The 22,179-nt window shown below is 43.0% G+C and overlaps 1 protein-coding gene across 1 annotated transcript in view; it reads left to right on the top strand.

The window, feature by feature from the left end:
• si:dkey-234i14.2 (RNA-binding Raly-like protein) overlaps positions 1 to 22,179 on the top strand; it is a 62,984-nt gene that overhangs the window by 6,613 nt on the left and 34,192 nt on the right. Inside the window, exon 2 of the mRNA XM_061077293.1 lies at positions 2,061 to 2,133. Within this exon, the coding sequence (XP_060933276.1) occupies positions 2,061 to 2,133 (73 nt within the window). The remainder of the gene's footprint in view (positions 1 to 2,060; positions 2,134 to 22,179) is intronic.

Below are 22,179 nucleotides of genomic sequence, written 5' to 3'. Positions count from 1 at the left end.
GGTGGATGTTGCAATGAAACCCCAGCCAACCTCTACTGGGTGAACTATTGCTTTCCAGCTACGTTGTTCTGCCTCAGATGCCATGTCTGCATATCACAGCGCAGCCTTTTCCTTTCATTCGCTTAGTCAAAAGCATCTTTCACAGTATCAGGTCTGGTCTCTGGGTGGTGATGACACATTTTGATAAACTATCCAGAAAACAAACCATTTCAAACTAATCACACTCAACAAAAGAGCAGTATCAAACTATTCTCACAGTGAAAACCTTGTTAGATTGTTAGCTGCCTGCGTCTGTTTGAAATACATCAAAACTTCAGCTATCACAGAGGAGAGAGAGTGTTCCGAAATCATTTAACTTTTGTGGTTGTTCAACATCAATTTTGGGAAATAAAGGCTGGATCCACTTGTTACCTTAATCTTAAACGATTGTGAGCTGGCTCCTATTGTTCACTAAGGAGCCAGATTAGAGTTGAAAGCACTGTGAACTGTTAAGAAACAATCAGTTGCACAAGGTAAAAATATTTCAAATTGAGCGAAGCAATTGTCAATTGTCTTCATAAATGTAGGAAAAAGAAGAGAGGAGTGAAATAACCGAAAGAACAGAATTGAACATAAGATCTACCAGTTTAACTTTCAATGGAAAGCCGTGTTGACATTGCTGACCTTTGAGGGGGACAGAGAGCTGAAGGGCCCAAAATAGAGGAACCAACCAAAATGCAAGAGCAAATCTGACAGATTTATTTTAACATAATGAGGATATTTAAAAATTTATGAATTAATTTGTCAAGTCCAATATATCCAGAGTCAGATGCAGATAACACATAGGGCACCAATGCTAGAGATAAAAGTTATTTTCGCTAACTGTCTCATAAGTAAGAGGCATGTAAAATCAGAGAGTTACTCTCGTAAGGATCATAGATGAAAAAGCAGCACAACAGTGCTGGAATGCGTGTACACGAGGGTAAAATGAGCCAACAAGATTGCCCAATCAGCAGTGAGGTGTATATAAAACCCGCCGTTTTTTAAAAAGGCGTTTTAAAAAAGGATTATTCAATATGCCCATAGTAATTTAATTGTATCTTATTTTATTGCGAAAGGCAGAGACTAACATCCATTTTGAAGTAGTAAACATGTATAAACTCATTTTATCCACCTCCAGATAATCTTCCACAAGAACACCAAGAATGACAGCTACCAGTTAGGTTGCAATGCTTGCGTAATACAACAAGATGTTCATTGCACTGCTGTTTACATAAACATTTGGCTGGACTTGTCCAGGCTGAAGACAGCCCTGGACTCATGAACTGAAAAGACAGGAAATGTTAGTAATGACAAAATAAAAGAAGTGGAAAATTGTGCAGAACTTGACAGGATTACAGATACTTAACATTTTCGTAAAATGTTCACACCAACATGCCAGACTTTGTAGTGCATAACCCGCTTAATAATAACAACATCATTTAACTCTTTTATGGTTAGGTTGATGTGCTCACAGAACATAGGCACAGTCCCTTTTTTTTACACTAATGGCAGCACTTGTCCACTGGCTGTTTTGGTCTAACAAACAGACTACACAAGCAGTCAAGTGACAACACTCACCAGGAGTTGTCAGTGTTTTCTAAAATGAATATCAGAACTCTGGTATGGAGACCCTGTCTGTCTCTCTCAGGCTCATAGACAGGTATGTGCCTGTTGTTGCATCGAGCAAAGCAACATGAGTCGGGGAGAAAATTATCTCTGGTCTGACAGATGGAGGCCAATTACTTTCTGAGGCCGCTTGTTAAAAAGGCTGGATGAGCCTGCTGAGTCTGTGTGTGAGTGTGTGTGTGTGTATGTGCAACATGCTGGGCAGTAGCCTACATTTCAGTTTGTTTTGTGTGTGTGTGTAAGGGGGTTGTTTATTAGTGTGTATGTGTGTGTGTGTGTGTGTGTGTGCGAGCGAGCCTGTAGCAGGGTGAGACTGTGTTACTTGTCCACCTTCATTGCTGTTTCCCTCCGGTCAGTGGGGAGACACCCAGCAGACCTCAGTTTCTAACCTGAATTGACGGTTTGTTTTTCAGACACTGGGATGAACACCGAGCAGAGAGCTGGTCGCACCGCGTCAGCCAAGAGAGGAAGCGGTGCCCCCATCAGGTGAGTGTGCATCTGTACACTGAAGGTCTCATCTATCTAAGTTTATTATTATCATTTATTAACATTATCACAGCACACGCACCCCTTTTTCCACTGGCCTTCCTCAACAATATTCTTTCTTGACCACATGACTTATTGGTAGCGTGCAGGGCTATTGTAAATGGTGCTTGTGTGTGTGTCTGCAGATGCAAATACATGACCAAAATAACCGTCAAAAGCTTCTACTTTGTAATAGTTATTGCAAGATTAAAACAGTCGTATTTTAGAGGCTCACTAGTTAATTTAATAAGCGAACACAAGTAGTTGGAAAAGTAGAATTGTGCAGGAGATGAGTAGTTTCAGTTGTGGTTATTACTCAGTGGTTCTGCTGCTCGTATTTTATGTGAAGCTGACAGTGAGTGACGGTCCAGCCGTCACCAGCTTTAACCTCAATTTCTGTTTACATGGAAACTGAAGCCAAACTGTCGTACAAATCCCATCGTTTCCCGCCGCTGGACGGATTAAAGTGAACATGAGTCTGTGCCGGCCAGAGCTGGGATTTACAGCCAGGCATTTGCACAGCCAGCTCTGTGGAGAGATCCAGTGAAAACAATTCACTAAGCATGGATGGTGCTTAGAGTTTTTATAAAATCTGTTTATCGCTGAGAGACAGCAGGCTCAAATTAGATTTAATTCTCAGATCACAACTTTTGGGCGAAACTGAGGCAAGGTCAGAGTTCACAGTCTGGACAGAGGATGGTTGTGGATTTTTTTGAAATAAAGCCAGTCGGGATCTGTAATGTTCATTATCCGAAAAGCAACAATGCCATACAGTTGGCAAATATACAAATCTGATGATTGTATTTCAGTCATTTGTGGTATCATTTGTTACACTGTTTTGTTTTCTTATCTTCTTCAGATGTGCTTTACAAGTTAAAAAAAGACTTTGCTTGATTCTATATAAGCTGTTATTAGTGTTGTTTTTGTATTTATTGTTTGCATGAGCCTTGGTCTTGTTCATCCACAATTGGATTTGTAAGTTTGATTCTGAATTAGTCTAAATTTATGTTGTTAGTGTTACGCCCCTAAAATCAGGGGAAAGGACATGAAAGAAGCAGACACGTTGATGCGGGCTACAGGTCCAGTTGTAATGCATTAACAAATATTAACACATCAGGAAAATCATACAAATGACATATACAAGATATAAAACACACATGTGGCATTAATGAACAAACAACATAATACACACAGCGCCGCGCACACATCTGGAGCATGCGCCGTCTGCGGGCCAACCCAGTAAGCATGGCGCATCGGGCCAGCTCTTTGATGTTTTAAACTTCCTAAAACTAAACTATCAAAACTACCAGTAACAAATATACAATCACCAGGGCTCTCACCACGACCTTAAACATACATTACATGCATTCAGTCACCATATTCCAACACCTGTCCTTACCTAAAATCAGGGGAAAGGACATGAAAGAAGCAGACACGTTGATGCGGGCTACAGGTCCAGTTGTAATGCCTGAGCCAACCCCCTCTGCTGTCCAAACACGGAAGTGTGAAAACATCACAACGACCAAAGCAACAGATCCCAGACAGGCCAAAGCAACACATTGTAGATCACTGATAAATTACAAAATTACACATCCAGTACACACTCCCCTTCAACACAGATGTCGTCCCGACATCACAGCCAACATTAACATAACATATCAATGTTTACAGTAGTCAGCAAGGGCATATAATGCAACTGTTCCTTTTTTAAATGGTCCACACATATGGTCTACATACAACACTCTGCTCATAGAAAGTTCATCATCTCATGAAGCTTGTCGGAACACTCAGCTTTCTCAACAGTCCATGAGTGTATGATGGGCGTGTGCATAAATGCCTTCTCGGTGAGGAAGAACAGGCTGGTAGTTAAACTGCTGCACTGGGGCCATCCACATGCTTGTTCCCTGGATTGCTCTGTAGGATCCTGGCGGGCACCAGTACCTGAAGTCACTTTGGGGTCCAACGCTGTTACAAACTGGGTTACCTAGCTGGTTGTATGTGAAAATCCTCGGAGGTCGTCTCTCTCTCACCAGTCGCTGGCATCCTGTTTCAGTTTCTCTGTTATTTTCACTTGGAACAGGGGACGGCGGTGCTTGTCTTCTCTCTCCCAAAGCAAGTTCTTCTTCAACTCTGTCTCCTTGGCCTAATGTCTCCTCTTCATCCAACGCCACTCCTCTGTCCTGAGCCTCTTGCGGTTGGGGTATGTCCTGGCACTGATGCTGCACATTTTCTGAGGGCCTTGTGAGTTCCCTGTCAGCATCCTCTCTGTCTGTTATTACCCGTGGCTTCATCACAGGTTGAGGCTGAATCCTGGGCATCTGATAATACCCACAGTCATCATCGTAGTCATCATCGTCACTATCATTCTCCTCCTCTTCTTGATGAGGTCCCTTCTTGTCTCTGCTGGTCCGAGCTGTTCTTTGTCTCTTTGATGTTGCAGGCTTTAGCTGGATCTCTAGCGGAAGGTGGTCACATGGCAACAGGAGATTACGGTGTAGTATCCTGCTTCCTCTCCCTCTACCTTGCTCCGGCAGTACTTCATATATGGGCATGTCTTTTCCCATTTGACGGATGACTTTATGAATGGAATCCTCCCAGTGGCTCCGAAGCTTTCCCGTCCCACCTCTGGGTGTCAGGTTCCGAACGAGGACACGGTCACCCTCATGCAGCACAGAACTCCTTACTTTGCAGTCATAGTTTCTCTTGCTCCTCTCAGCGCATTTCTTTGCATTTCCTGCTGTAATATCATAGGCCTCTTGCATCTGTTGTTTCCATCTTCTCATATATTCCTGATGATCTGCAGTGCCTGTCTCAGGAGTCAAACCAAACATTAAATCAACAGGCAGCCTTGGTGACCTCCCAAACAGGAGATAGAATGGGGAGAATCCGGTAACTTCACAGCGCGTGCTGTTATATGCATAAATGAGCTTGGGTAGTGACTATTTCCAATTTGATTTCTGCTTTTCAGTGAGCGTCTTCAACATTTGCAGCAGTGTTCTGTGTTGGGACATGGTTTTTGTGCAAAAAGGCAGGCCTCTCTTTCAGGCCTGTATTGGAAGTCAAAACCTGAGAGCACATGGCCTTTGTCTTGAGAAAGCCACAAGCCGCATGGGCTGGAGAATACTCAATCTCCCAGAGTGCAATGTGTTCTCTTTGTACTGAGAAGGTCAAATAACTCCGTCTCCCAGGAGGCAACATGTCCCCTTTGTTTCAGCATCTTCGCACATAGGTGCGAATATCTACCAGGGTCAACTCCAATTGGTCAGTCTGGTCCCATGACCAAGGGGCAACCGGGTCTATAAAAGATCAAGGCTCCCCCAGAGTCACTCTCTTTCTCCAACCCCTCGGAGGGCCGAAGGCTGCTCCAGCAGCGCTCTTCTCCACCGACCACCACTGAGGACAGCAGGCCGCTGGCCTTTCCTCCTGCATCGGCGAGTGGAGGAACCGGATTCCTCCAGCTCAAATATTCTCTTTCCAACAACTGGAGGTCAAAGGTCGAGCTTCCAGCTCATCTTCTCAAGAAAACCTCCACGCATCTCAAGCTTCTTCTAAACTCCTTGCAGCGACTCGGTGTCCTGCAGGTAAGAACTACGGCTTCAATAAGCAACTGAACTGCACAGCTCAACAGAACCGCGGAAGCAGAGACCACACGAACCAGAGACTTCAAAAGCCTGAACTGCTAACCGAACTGCACAGCAACTTTCTCCCTGTCCTTGGACTGGTAACATAATCTGGGCTTAATAATTTTACTAGGCTAAGCAAGACTGTTTATTTGATTCTGTGTGGTGTTTATAAGTTTGATATATGTGGTGATATTGTGTTACAAGTTAAATCAAGGTTAATGTAAGTCGGGCTCAACACAGACCCTGCCATTTTCTGATTAGCATTCTCACAGATCCCGCATATCTCTTCACCTACTTAGCTACGTCCCCCGACCAGAAGGAGGGGGGGGGGCCTGCTAGCTTAGAGATCTTAAAAGATCACAGGAAGGTGTGACTCTTTGTTAGCCACCAGCGAGACCCTCACACACACACACACACACACACACACCCACACACACACACATCTTTATTAGTTAGTATATTGTTTAGTAATTGGTGTTTTATACTTATTATGTTTATAATAAATGCTTTCTTTTAACCTTGTCCTGTCATTAATGTTGCATAAGTGAAGTTTGCCAACCTCTACACTGTCAAGAACTCTATAAACCTTAACTGTTCATTATATAGTCTTTAATAGTAAATATTAAGATTTCTAATTGAACTAGATCTAAATGAGACTGATCTTAATCAATAAATTGGCTATCTTTTCCCTTCTATGAAGGGTGGTGCCCCGCGAGAACTTAGTCAAACTAAAGATATGATTTAATATTAATATTTTAAATATTAATGTTTTATTTTTCTATTTTTGATAACCAAATTTATTGAACGCCTAAAGGCACACTAGCTTATGGTATCACTCCTAACCATTATTGCACAACATTTATGGTGCAGCCCGTGTGAGGCAGAGTACAGTTGGCAAAACTTCATGACTATGCAATATTAATGTGTTTTTCAGTTTTGGCCAACACCAGAAAGAACTGAATTTGGAATTTGCAGTCAAGCTAAAGGTTTGAATTCAATTCCACTAGTCTGCCACCGGAGTAGACATTCAACCGTATTTACAAACAAGTGCATTGTGGTCTAAATTTAATTTACTCATAAATTAAATGTTTATTAATAATTAATTATTAATAACTACCATTTTAAGTCCCCATACTGTTACACTAAAAGATTGCCTGTTGCTAATAATTCTAGTTGAATGTTCGTTGTTGAAATTTTGAGAATTTCTTTTAACATTTGAATATCACATATTCAATGTTAACTGGTCAAGCTGCGAAATTTCCTGTAACTATTAAATGCTTTTGAATTAAGACATATCGTGCCACCGGCCATATGTAACAGAGCTTGTACCTAGCTGCTACTGCCTAGCATATCAGCCAAAGTTGGATAAAGAGAACCTGAGAAAGAGCCACAGCGTGCTTCCAGCCCTGTGAATTTATAGAATCCCTAACTCTTACTGCCTTGCATATCAGTTAGTGCTATTAAAAGTTTGGTGAACTATTTAACACACCATAGTTTCGGTTAGGCTTGTGTAAGATAGAATCCACACTACAAGGTGTCTGCCATCGCGACACAAAAGCCAACCACACGCTTTTGATTTATAAACTTAAATCTAATCCTTAAATTTCAGTTTCAACAATGGAGAACCCCTGTGTTGAACAATTTGTTTTTTCCCTAGCACAGAGCCTGACCCCTGGCTATCCTGAATTCATCAGCAAGTTGAACTTCAATGAGTGCATTAAAGAAATAGATTCACTTCTTAATGACAGGTGTGATGCACAAACAGCATCAAAGGGCCCATTGTTGAGATGTATGATCCTAAATTTCCACAGGCAAATCAACCTTGCCTGTCAGAGCAAAGCAGCCATGGAACAGGAGGTAAATTCCCTGAGAGCACAAAATGCTTTTCTCCTCCAGGAGGTCCAGACTGCTAGTAAGAAAACTCTGCACTATTTGGAAGACCTGCACTCAGCAGAGTCAGATCTAATTTCACACAAGGAGGAATTGTTAAAACTTAGAATAGAATGCGCGGCCTCACATCAGTTTTTGAACCAAAGTGATTCTGGTTATTCCGATTCAAACTCCTCCGATAGTGTACGGTTAACTCCCTCTTCACTCCCAAGATGGGACAGAATCCCATCTGACCCGAAGTCTTTGGGAATTAAGTCACCTTCTGATCCTCCACTGACAGGAAGAGGTAACAGCTTCCTAACTTCCCATCTCACTGACTCTGACACTGACATTGATGACACATGTAGTTTATCCTCAAGAACACATTGTGCCTCATACACTTCTCATCCACTGATGCATGACACATTTTTTCATGCACAACTCTTGAAAGGGGGGACTTCAACATTCCAAAATGTTTCAGCACCTCCCCCTCAACCAGAGAGACCTGTAGCAGGTGATGCACGCAGCCGGACCCCACAGTGTCCGCGCTTCGAGTTGCTTGAGTTTCTAGCTAAAGATATTGAACAATTTGATCCAGACAACTGTGATAACAACATTGATAATTACTTTAGGGAACTAGATCTCAGCTTAAGCGATGTGCCAAATGCAACAGAAAGAGAGAAGGTTAGACTTGTGTTAAAAACCAGCTCTACAGCTGTTCACAAGTTTATTCAGTCACTTCCTTCCAGCGTCGCATGTAACTACACAGAGCTCTGTCGAGCACTAGTCGAAGAATTCTCTTCTACTCCTGATGTGATAACAGCCATTGTTACAGCCTCCCAAATTAAACACTCACGTCGTGAAAATCCCAAGGATTATTTCAAACGCTTGAGGCATGTTTATTTTCAAGGAAAGAACACACCAGGACTAGAAGAAGATCCCACCTTCAAGACTATTTTCTTACGTAACTTACATCCATGTATACGCACACACGTTGTACTGATGACACAGGAAGGAAAACCTTCAATGCAGCAGATCAGGAAGATGTCACAGGTGGCTTGGGAAACTGTTGTCTCTGTCAAGGCAGCAGTTGGTGCAACCGAGCCTGTCAGAACAAACATCAAGGTGTCAAATTTGTCTGCAGCCTCAAAGCGCCCCCCTCACAACAAAAGAAGGGGGGGTGACAGCAGGCAGCGTGGGGACACAGAGTGCAGGCGCTCTGTTCACCACCTTCCCAGAGATCGGCATTCCCACAGTAGAAGCTGCAGGAAGCCGTACTCTGACATTCTGGCCCAGACATATTACAACCACTCAGAAGATGACGACAGCATCTCTGAGTACAGCTCAAAATATGGTTATGACCGAGCACACAGTGACAGCGCCTCTGAAGTCAACTTAGAGTCTGGCCCCGCAGAGCGTTACAGCCCCGAGCCACGACACAGGCGATCCAGAGCTCGACCCTCACGCTCATAACCATCACAGTTAAACACTGTACTGACAGTCAGTAGTAAGTTTAATGCAGTTAAAATAGGAAAACTGTTTTGTTAGCAACAGCAGCAAACTCAAAACCTTAATTCTGATTAAAACTTACATACCACTGCCAACTTTGTAAATATGTTTGGATCGACTACTTTCATTCCTCAATAAATGTAGTCCATACCACACAGGTTATTACATTAGCATATTATTACAGAAACAATGATACAGTCATTTGAATTTTGAGATTTTGAAAATTATGACATCCTTCCGCAGGAAAATTGTTAAATCTAACAGATACGACTGAGTACTACATTGAGTAAGACCCAATGAGTGAACAAAACTCTTGGACATTTCAAAAATGACCTTATCATTGTACGCGTCTCTCTCTACATCTTATCTTACAATTTACAAATGTCACATTTTCTGTTTTCTCCTTAAACCTAGTGAAGAGCACAGGTTATTCATTTTGTACTGTTACTGTAACTCTGAATGATTTGTCTAATTTGAATCTTGCTTAGCTAACTAGATAGTGTATACAAATGCCCAGATGTTACAGTCCAAATGAACTGACAATTGACTTTTCCAGCTTTGCACTAAACATGTTCAAGTACGCCCTCAGGAACACACGTCAGGTGCGATCCTGACGCCGCAAGGGGGATGTTGGGACATGGTTTTTGTGCAAAAAGGCAGGCCTCTCTTTCAGGCCTGTATTGGAAGTCAAAACCTGAGAGCACATGGCCTTTGTCTTGAGAAAGCCACAAGCCGCATGGGCTGGAGAATACTCAATCTCCCAGAGTGCAATGTGTTCTCTTTGTACTGAGAAGGTCAAATAACTCCGTCTCCCAGGAGGCAACATGTCCCCTTTGTTTCAGCATCTTCGCACATAGGTGCGAATATCTACCAGGGTCAACTCCAATTGGTCAGTCTGGTCCCATGACCAAGGGGCAACCGGGTCTATAAAAGATCAAGGCTCCCCCAGAGTCACTCTCTTTCTCCAACCCCTCGGAGGGCCGAAGGCTGCTCCAGCAGCGCTCTTCTCCACCGACCACCACTGAGGACAGCAGGCCGCTGGCCTTTCCTCCTGCATCGGCGAGTGGAGGAACCGGATTCCTCCAGCTCAAATATTCTCTTTCCAACAACTGGAGGTCAAAGGTCGAGCTTCCAGCTCATCTTCTCAAGAAAACCTCCACGCATCTCAAGCTTCTTCTAAACTCCTTGCAGCGACTCGGTGTCCTGCAGGTAAGAACTACGGCTTCAATAAGCAACTGAACTGCACAGCTCAACAGAACCGCGGAAGCAGAGACCACACGAACCAGAGACTTCAAAAGCCTGAACTGCTAACCGAACTGCACAGCAACTTTCTCCCTGTCCTTGGACTGGTAACATAATCTGGGCTTAATAATTTTACTAGGCTAAGCAAGACTGTTTATTTGATTCTGTGTGGTGTTTATAAGTTTGATATATGTGGTGATATTGTGTTACAAGTTAAATCAAGGTTAATGTAAGTCGGGCTCAACACAGACCCTGCCATTTTCTGATTAGCATTCTCACAGATCCCGCATATCTCTTCACCTACTTAGCTACGTCCCCCGACCAGAAGGAGGGGGGGGGGCCTGCTAGCTTAGAGATCTTAAAAGATCACAGGAAGGTGTGACTCTTTGTTAGCCACCAGCGAGACCCTCACACACACACACACACACACACACACATCTTTATTAGTTAGTATATTGTTTAGTAATTGGTGTTTTATACTTATTATGTTTATAATAAATGCTTTCTTTTAACCTTGTCCTGTCATTAATGTTGCATAAGTGAAGTTTGCCAACCTCTACACTGTCAAGAACTCTATAAACCTTAACTGTTCATTATATAGTCTTTAATAGTAAATATTAAGATTTCTAATTGAACTAGATCTAAATGAGACTGATCTTAATCAATAAATTGGCTATCTTTTCCCTTCTATGAAGGGTGGTGCCCCGCGAGAACTTAGTCAAACTAAAGATATGATTTAATATTAATATTTTAAATATTAATGTTTTATTTTTCTATTTTTGATAACCAAATTTATTGAACGCCTAAAGGCACACTAGCTTATGGTATCACTCCTAACCATTATTGCACAACATCTGTTTAAACGTTCGACTTGACCATTCCCTTCTGGGTGGTACGGTGTGGTTCTTGAACCAATCACTCCACAGTTCTGCTGTAGCTGTGCAAATAACTGATTTTCAAATTCGCCTCCCTGATCATGGTGAATTCTCAAAGGAAATCCAAACTTCAGTGCATAATCATTAAACACCTTATCTGCAACTGTCTTGGCTGATTTAGAAGTTGTAGCATAAGCTTGTGCAAATCGTGTAAAATGATCCACTATCACCAGTATGTATTCATAACCCCCTTTACATTTGTCTAAGTGTAGGAAGTCAATGGATATCAATTCAAATGGCTGTGTCGTGACGATGGGAGTGAGAGGGGCTCTAGTCTGTCTAGAGGGCTTCTTCTGTTTGAGGCATGTACAAATCTGAGACACGTAATGTTCTATCTCTTGCTGCATGTGTGGCCAGAAGAAACGATCTCGAATGAGGGATGTTGTTCGTTCCATACCTTGGTGTCCCATTTCGTTGTGAAGTTGTCTCAGAACTGTTGCCTTGTACTTCTCTGGTAGCACCAGCTGTTTTCTGTTGGCTCTCGGTGAAGTATACCGTCTCCATCTAGGCTGAGTTTCTCCCAATCCCTGAGTAAACACCTGCTCTGAGCACTGAATAATTTCAGTTCCTGCCCCACTGGCTTCTTATTTAACTGTTTTGCATGTACCACAGGGCCAACATTCTGATCGTCTTTCTGGGCTTGACGTATAACTGATCTAGAGAAAAGCATAGGTGCCCCCACATCTCTCTCTGCACTCTCGATAGCCCCTGTGAACCACACTGTTCACATCTACTGTTTCCATTGCTTGCACTGTTGCTTGTATGGAAGGAGAAGACATTTCCTCTGTACATTCTACTATCATTGTTCCTATTTCATAGGGCATTCTTGAAAGACTATCAGCATCACAGTTCTCTTTTCCTGGACGATATCTGATAGTTAAGTGAAAATCTGCCAGTTCAGCAACCCACCTATATCCTGTGGCGTTGAGTTTAGCTGTCGACAATACATAAGTAAGCGGGTTGTTATCCGTGTACACTGTGCACGGTGAACTAATCAAATAATCTCGAAAACGTTCAGTAACAGCCCACTTCAATGCTAAAAATTCTAATTTACCTGAATGAAGATGGTAATTCTTCTCAGCTTTGGTCAGTGTGCGGGATGCATACGTTATAACACGTAACTGTCCCTCCTGTTCTTGATACAACACTGCCCCTAGGCCTTGATTTGAAGCATCTGTGTGCAGGATGAAGGATTTGTGGAAGTCCGGAAATCCAAGTATAGGGGGCTCCACCAAACAGTCGATAAGTTTTTCCAGGATCTGCTGGTGCTGGTCAGTCCATGTAATAGGCTTGTGTGAAGGTGCCCCTTTGCTTTTTCCTTTTACATTCCTTGTCTTTGCATAGCTGGTTTTTTGTTTAGATGCCTCAGGGTCGGATTCTAGTAGAGCATACAGAGGTCCCGCTATACGAGAGAAGTTCTGAATGTACTGTCGGTAGTAGCTCAGTAGTCCCATGACTGCCCTCACCTCTCCCTCTTGGTTTCTTCTCCTTTAAAGCTCTCACAGCCAGAGTATCAGCCGGGTCCATTTTACTGCCCTCAGCAGACACCATCCGCCCGAGGTATCGGACCTCACGTCTGAACACTTCACATTTACTCGGCTTCAGCTTTATCCCATACTGCCGTAGTCGCTATAGTACTGTCCTCACATCCTCTACATGGTCGTTAAATGATTTGCTAAAGACCAGAGTGTCATCTAAATATGGAATACAGATCTCATCCCTCAATCCTGCCAAACATTCCTCCATGCAACGCTGGAAGGCAGCTGGGGCGTTCATTAGGCCAAAGGGGATCCTAATCCATTCATAGAGGCCCCAGGGAGTTACAAAAGCAGTCACAGGTCTGCTCTCTTTGGCCATGAAACCCTGGTGATAGGCTTTACCTTGGTCCAGCAGTGAGAACCATGAGTTTCCTCCAAGACCGTCCATGATATCTTGTACTCTGGGAATAGGCTGGCGGTCCGGGAGAGTTTTCCTGTTCACCTCACGGAAGTCAATACATAGTCTTAAACTCCCATCTTTTTTTCGAACACAGACGACTGGTGATGCATATGGTGAATTTGATTTCTGAACCCAGCCCTGTGTGATGAGATCATGCAAATAGTCTTTCATTTCCCGGTATAATGGCTTAGGCACTGACAGATAGGTTTTTGCAACAGGTTCTGTGTCTTTCAGTGATATTCTGAGTTGCAGTTTTTCTACGCAGCCAATGTCATCATCTGCTCGTGAAAAGGAGGCAGACTCCTCCCTTATCATCTGGTGAGCTCTTGCTCGCTCTGACTCACTAAGGTGGCTCAAATTCACAGGTGGGTCCCATACATCGTTAGCGGCTTGGTTACTTTCCACTTTCATGTTATCCATCATGTGAGGGGCAGGGCTGGATCCTTCTAATATGGAGGCTGGGTAAACTGCCTGAATGGGCTGGGCAGTGCCAATCACAGTTCTCCCGGCCAACACTATGTCATGGTCTGTGGGGTTCTGCACCCTCACAATAATGGATGGTTTGTTACCTTTAATCACTTTTACGAGTGTGTCACAGAATTCGAGCCCCTCTGTCCAGCGGGGGTTCACATCGGGCTCCATGATCAGTGTGATGTCATCTTGTGGTGAACACATGTGCACATGGCCCTCCACCTGGATAGACGTGTGTTTCGGGATGTTGATCCTCTCCTTCTTTGTCTTGACAGCATACTCATTTATCTGCTCCGCACGAATTTGTTCCACAAAGGCTTTTGCTTGAGTCGGTCCTAGGTCAGGAAATACTGCCCTCACTTCATAACCCATCTGTTCCCGGTCAGTGGTGTTGGCCTGTTTCAGTTCGCTGTCTATAATGAGCTCAATAACATTTGAGCCAATTATTGGTCGAATAAGCTTATTTCCTCTCATTACAAGTGTGGGGACTACGACTTCTGTCATTGGAGCTTCTCCTGCAGCTAGTCTGAAAGTGACTTCTACCCACCCTGCATATGGCATGTTTTCACCATTTGCTGCCACTATGTCTAGTGTGTCGGCTGTGTCCAGTATTTCAGAAATGTCTTTTAGTCTTGTGTCAGGCAAGTATTCTTCTTTCCATAACTCATCAATTATTGTCACTTGGGAGCCTGAGTCCCACAAGGCTTGAACCCTTTTATCTTGGATGTAACAGTCAAACAGATACTTTCTCCCCACCAGTGGAGCCATGTTTGCCCGTTTTTTTCTTGTAGGGGGAGAGTTCATGTTCATACATAGAAGTGGTGCACATTTCTCTTGGTGCACAGGCCAATTATCAACTTGACATGGTCTTGAACAGTAGAGCACTTTTTTACATGAGGCACATTGTTTTAATGTTACTGTTTTTCCCGTTTTCCCACAGTTTGCACAATGTGGGGACACTGCTGTGTAATTGGTCACTCCCTGTCCCGTGCGAGCAACCCTTCCCCGTTTAAAGTGTTCCCTCCAACATATCTTTGTCCTTGAGCCCGGCAGCCAGCCAGGAAGTGCTCACTGCTGCCACATCTGTAACAGTGTGTGCAATACTCTTCAGTTCCCCGCTGTTGACAACCGAAACATCTCCTCATACGTCCACGGTTTGGTGGAGGAAAACTGCGGCGTGGGGCAAACCGCTGCTGGTACTGGGCAGTCTCCCCTCGCTGTCCAAGACCAGGATTGGACCAGTATCCTTGTGGTTCTTGCATCTGCTGGCCTGGAAATTGCTGAACTGATGTGCCCTCGGCCCCACCTGCTGGTGGATATTGTCTATGTGTGTACTGAGGCTGCTGCATAGACTCTCTGATTTGAGACACTTCAGCTTTGAGATCTTTCAGTACAGCCATCTCAGACCTCATCACTTCAAGCTGGGAGAGAACCATAGGGGAGATTTTATCTGAGCTTTGTTGGGCAGACAATTTCTCTTCCTTCTCAACAGGGGTATCTTTGGACTGGGCTGACTGAATCATGACAGGACGTTGTTGTCCTATTAATTTTCTCTTACTTTGTCTCTCAGCCTCACATGCACACGCTGCATTCATTCGCTCAAGTAACAACTCATCTGAGATGTCAGTCTGTTCAAGATATGGTTGGAGATCACGTTTCACGTTATCACTCTGTAGACCAGTTAACACAGTGTGCAGGAACATGTTCTGTACTAAACTTGGGTCATATTTAAGGCCTGACTCTGCTTCCTGCGAGGCAAACAAAATCTTCTGTCTCAGGTCAAAGGTTCGGATAAGGAAGTTCTGTGGGGTTTCTTTGATGCCCTGCACCTCACAGGTGAGCTGTTTATAGAGCTCGGTTGCACTCTTCTCCTGATAATGAGACCGAAGTATACGTCTCAATGTGGCCAATGTCAGGTTAATTTTCCCTTCTAAATAGCTGCGAAGTTGCATACCAGGAGAAATTGCTCTTATCACTGCATCGACAATCTCAAGTTCTGGAAACCCTTTACTTAGGCCATGTTCAATTTGACGGGCTAAACTTGAAAATGTATGCTTCTCTTTTTGTCCTGGTTCACCGATTTGGCCAGATATTTTAAAAATCTTGTGCCATGGGGGAGGTACAGGACTGCTCTGTGCGTTGTTGTTGCTGGAAAACCTTTTTTTCTTTTCTTTGTCCACTTGCTAATCTTCCTCACTTGGTTTCTGTGTCTTTTCCAACTGGAGCTGCAAGGCCTCGATCTCGTTCAATATCTTTTCCCGTTCCTGATCCTTCTTCATCTGTTCCTCATTCACAGCTTCTCCCTGCGTTTTTTCTTGTTCTTGTGTGTCACTATAGGCAACTACCTGGAGCTCAGCCATTTTATCCTGAAAATGCAATAGAGAAGACATTCCCTTGTCCTCCAGCTCTTCAAGCTCCTCCCTCTGTATGTGGTTTGAAATTAGTGTCATGAGAGCTGTTCGACTCTTGCCAGTTACAAACTCAAACCCTGGCCCTGCGATGATTAGAAAGTCACATAATTCCACCAGAATATCTCTAGGAAGTACACACAGTTCTCTGATTATCTCCAGCTGTAGCTGTTCCATCTCTGAAGAACTCATCTTTCCAGTAGAGCGTGGGGATGAACGTTGACTTGTGGTCCCTTTAACTCTTGCGAAGAAGGTTGGTAGCAGCTCTCCTGGTGTTTAATAACACCTCAGATAACATGTACGCCGTCCTCACGTTGTCAGGATCCCACTGTAGACACTTCACCACCGGCTCTTGATTTCTGTGTAAATTATAAAGGGCTGCGTGACGGTTGAGGACATCTACTTCCTGTCGAAGCTGATCCAGACCGTACACACTTCCCAGCGGTGCCTCCAAATGTTACGCCCCTAAAATCAGGGGAAAGGACATGAAAGAAGCAGACACGTTGATGCGGGCCACAGGTCCAGTTGTAATGCATGAACAAATATTAACACATCAGGAAAATCATACAAATGACATATACAAGATATAAAACACACATGTGGCATTAATGAACAAACCACACAATACACACAGCGCCGCGCGCTGCGCACACGTCTGGAGCATGCGCCGTCTGTGGGCCAACCCAGTAAGCATGGCGCATCGGGCCAGCTCTTTGATGTTTTAAACTTCCTAAAACTAAACTATCAAAACTACCAGTAACAAATATACAATCACCAGGGCTCTCACCACGACCTTAAACATACATTACATGCATTCAGTCACCATATTCCAACACCTGTCCTTACCTAAAATCAGGGGAAAGGACATGAAAGAAGCAGACACGTTGATGCGGGCTACGGGTCCAGTTGTAATGCCTGAGCCAACCCCCTCTGCTGTCCAAACACGGAAGTGTGAAAACATCACAACGACCAAAGCAACAGATCCCAGACAGGCCAAAGCAACACATTGTAGATCACTGATAAATTACAAAATTACACATCCATTACATTAGCTTAGTCAAATGTAGTTCCCTAAAGTTATTAAGGGTTACATGTACGGTGTTATGTAGCTTTCTTTATCATAAGAGCGCACACCCATAAATAAAGCACAGGGATGGGAAATACATATTATCTTGTGGCGAATAAAACTGTTCTCATGAGCACAAAAGTTGTGATTGAGCACAGACTTGAGGGTCGCATCTCAGTTTGCTCGCTTCGCTTTAGTTCTGGCCGCTCACTCACGTTTTCAACTGTTTGCTGTCTTTTGAAAATTAAAAATGACGAGACAATGGCCCTGTGTGTCGATTGCACTGCTATCAAGAACTTCCATTAGATGTCAGAACTGCAACCTAACTTGACGCATCTGCAGCTTCACCATGGAATCAGGAGAAAAAGAGAGTTTTCAATATTTCAAATGGCACACTTTGATGCATAAACACAGTGAATGACACATGCATTCAGCACACACTTGTTCGGACATAGAGATGTATGATGTCTTTGTTAAAATGCCATTATCTTTCATTCTCCTAAAAGTTGTACTATGACTGAGACCAAGTAGATTGGCCACACACTTGACGGGCAGAGACATTTCAAAAAGACTGGTTAGGAAATCAGCAGAGAACTCAAATTTTGGGATTCTCCTTTCCCCTTGACATTTTTATTAATTTCATGTCTTACTCTTAAAAAGTTCTCATGTTTTTAAAATCATCATGTGTACACCATAATATGAAATAAACACAGTAAGGTAATAGGAGCATTACTGTGAAGCATCCGGTCAGTGACTTTGTTGAAGAACAGTGGAAACAGTGAAAATTCTCTCATCTCAGCTGCTCAGTGATCAGAGCAGAAGCTGTTGTTGGTTTGTATCGAGCTGGAGTTTCTGTGTCCTCCTCTACTCTGACCTGCTCTCTTTCAACCTTCACTAGTTATCAGGACCTGATCAGTTCATGAAGTAACTTGGTGTTTCTTTAATTCTCTCCAGAGTTCATGAGACTGCATTTAAACATCATGAAAAATGACTCATCAACAGTTTGTGCTCAGTACAACACAAGACGTGACGCACATTCAGGACTATAGGCACTCTGATGCCATTTCAGCGTATGGAGTTTTAGAATGAAATAATATATTATCGAAGAGTAAAAAAATTACATCTTAACCATACGTTTATTAGATGTCCTTATGGAAAAGCAAAGCCATAGTCTTCTGCCCATGATGGCTGAAATGCCAGTGCCTTCTGTGTTTTAGCTAGTGGGCATGCCATCACCAATACACCTGAACGGTTGCACTTCACAGAGATTCAAGTGGGGAAATGCGAGCACCGCCGGCTGGGAGGCTTCTTCTTCTTATTTAATGGCGATTGGCATCCAGCCTATGGCGCATTACTTGCCCATTGTGACTGGGGGGTGTAAACATCAGTCAAGCTAAATAATACAGGATGCGTGATGGCAAAACCTTTAAACATTTCCTTAATAAGAAATCGCCTAGGCGCCAATGATTATGGCATGATTAGGTTGCTGACCCTTGGTCAATAATCTGTTTCTGATTGGAAAGATACATCAAGAGCGAGGACAATTTTCAAGAGAGAGTGGACAGATGAAAACGCGAGTGATAATTGAGAATTCGGTGCGACCTTCATGTCTATGCTCAATCACAATATATGTGCTCTTGATAACAGCCGAGTCTGAGGCCGAGGCTACATCCACACTACTATTTTTTTCTCACTAGCATGGACCCCACCATGACAGTGTATTTGAATGAAAATTCAAGCCGTGTAGGATTTTGCAGATGGATGAATGGATGTGAAGGGAAAGGATGAAGATGAATGAAGAATGTCTCTGTCTGGTCTTCGAGGATCTGCTGTGAACAAGGCGGATGGAGTCTCAGTGTGGGGGTTCCGTCTCAGGCACTTCTCCGCCCAACCTGATGTCAGACCCCCAAAAAGTCAAATTTACATTGAGCTCAGGTGAGTTTGGGCTTGACGGATATCGTTGAGGTTGTTGCAGATGTAGGAATGAAATGCTTGTTATGACCAACGGCCAACGACATGGATGGTTTGATCTGAGATCTGTTGACCAGTGGCTGATTAGATAAAGAAGTTGATTCTGGCCAGGTAGGTCTGGATGGTTGAGGAATAGATTTTTCTAATAGAATGGGAGTGGGTTATAAAATTGCATATACACTTGGCATCAAGAGAGGGGAAGTACAGGGGGTATGAGGCCTTGAAACAATTCCCGTGGTAGGGTAGGCTGAGTGAGTATGGGGTGAGGTTGTTAAGGAGTTAAGGATTGCTTCTTATGAGGTGTGAACAAAATTTCCAACTGTTGAGCTAGTTGAAAAAAGTGGCAGAAAACAGTGGGACTGGTATGAGGTAGGTATCCAATTTGGGGCCAAGGGCCTGAATTTCTGAAATGAGAACCAAGACAGTCATTCGGTGATTGCATAATGGCTGAAGATGGAGAGCAGCCTTTGTTGAGGATCTCTATGGCAGCAGGGTTATCGGTGTGGATTGACTTCCTGGACCATTCAAGCTCCTAAAGAATGGCAGATGTGATTATGGTATATATCTCATGAAGCGCAGATGAACGACAGCTGGAGTCTGAATCAAGAGATTTAAGCTCTGGGGGCCAAGCAGAGGCGAACCATCTCCCTCGCCAAAACCTGTGGAAGAAGCTGTGTGCTTGAAAAGTTGGATATCTTCAGGGTGAGTGATAAAGTCTTCATAGAAGAGCAAAATTCTGTTCAAAGAGGACAGAAAAAGTTGCCACAGGCACATGAGTCATCCAGGACGACTCTATCATGGTCGGGTGATTACGAGAAAATAGTAGATAAGATGGAGTATGTATGGTAGTCTGTAATAGTTGGCAAGAAACCAGCACAGGAAAAATAATATGCACCTTACCAGCAAACGCTGAAATAAAAGACTTTAAGGGCACTGGTAATGCCGACTTTTGACAGCCAAGCTCCATGACCTGTCAAGCATATGGGAGTGATGGTTGTTGGATTGTTGCAGTCTCAATGCATTAACTGCATATGAGACTGTTAATGCTTTTATAACCCTTTTTTACCGTAGTATTTCCATGTGGCTTATGCAAAACTCTGGGAAGGGAGAACTGTTGAATGGGCCTATCTTGAACCCTTCTTTGACTACTTCAGCCACAGCCAAAGCCATAAGATGTTGACAGTATGACGTTCAGTCTGAAGGCAGCTTTATGAAGGTTCAGGAAGTATCTCTATGAATGGTAAATGGTTTGTATTTATATAGAGCTTTTCTATTCTTGATGACCATTCAAAACAATTTACAGTACAGTTTGTCATTCACCCATTCACACACATATTCATAGAGTGCACTTAATAGTAGCACTTTGTTGTTCTATCAAGGGCAATTCGGGGTTCAGCATCTTGCCCAAGGACACTTGGGATAGAACTGCCATCCTGCTGGTTGAAGGACAGATACTCTACCACTCAGCCACAGCCGCCCAGGATGGAAAACCCTGGGTGAAACCATTGATGAGAAAGTGCACAAACTGTCTGTCTGGAGGATTTTGTAAAGCTACGGCTAGGACGTTAACCTTAACGGCTGTGCAGAGTTTTAGAGCCACTAATACGGAGAAGTTAAGAGACGCTATTTCCGTTAAGCCTGAAAACTACCTGGCCACGGTTTAGTGCAGACAATTCTGCAAATAACCAAATGCTTCCTTAGTACAGTGGAACGCACATTTCTTCCCCATGCCTTTGTGTGAAGAGTAGAAAGAAGCGGAAGATGAAAGAGTAACACATACCCTTTTCAGACATGGATAAGTTATATTGTTGCATTGCGTCATTCAGATATTGGCAACTTTTTTTTACAACTTTTGTAAGACTTACATTACGTTATTTTGGCCTGTGGGTCAGTTTGCAGATTTTAGAGGAGTGACCCTTTACATTGTGAGAGAGGAGCCTGACTGATCTGATATTGACTGATTGTTAAAGAGATTGTTAGGGAATAAAAACTTTTCAATTCCGATATATAGACTGAAAAGTAAAAAATTGCAACGATTCCTAAGATGTCATTACCAAACCTTCATGACAAAGACATTTAACTGAGGCCTGATAGCGTGCAGTTTAACCATACATTTCATTGTAGAGAAATATAAATAAAATAAAACAACCTAATTATCTAATTTCTAATTGTAAAGATCATCCGTAACAAATATAAGATATATTTCTATTCCCAACTGAAGTATGAGATCCTTTGACTTAAATCATTGATATCAACCCATGTGGCTGTAGGAGTTGGCATTGGCCACTGATTCAATACTCAGCAGAACAGTTAACAATAAAGTTCTTTGGCCTTAATTACAATATTGTGTGTGGGTGTGTTTGTGTGATTTATGTAATATTTTCCTGTTAGAACACACCAGGTTTTGTTCCAGATGGATCAAACCTCCTTCTGTGTGTCCCAATCAAAACTAATTACACCAAACCTGCTCTGATCAGCTGAGCAGTTGCTTGAGATAAAAACAGGAGCTCAGTGAACATCCACCATTTATCAATGACAACATTTTTCACCAGTAGCAAGGAAAACTTAAAGTAACAGGAGTAGTTGCAACATGTTGTCCAAAGTTGAATGAAGTTCGGAACTTTTTTGCCTTACATTTTTTGTAAATAGTCTGTTTTTGGCCTTTCAGCCTTAAAGGTGCTCAGGTTAGATAGCAATATTTTGCCTTTATTGCTGTATCATTTCCCTGAAGAGTCAGCTGCTTAAGCTCCACCGGTACACTGAGTATGTTTTACTGCTCCCTTAGTTTTGCAGTACCTCATGTTTGCATACATAGTAAATGTTCTGTATAGCGCTTGATATATATTTATTAGTCTTGATGACCACTCAAAGCGCTTTACAGTACGGTTTATTGACATTCAACAATTCACACACTTTTTTATATTAGGGGCAATTCCGGGTTCAGGATCTGTGTACATATACATGTGTCAAGAAAA

The sequence above is a fragment of the Limanda limanda genome, chromosome 8, assembly GCF_963576545.1.
Source record: "Limanda limanda chromosome 8, fLimLim1.1, whole genome shotgun sequence".
NCBI lineage: Eukaryota > Metazoa > Chordata > Actinopteri > Pleuronectiformes > Pleuronectidae > Limanda > Limanda limanda.
The sequence above is the reverse complement of the archived record's forward strand: the minus strand, read 5'-3'. Positions and strand labels throughout refer to the sequence as shown.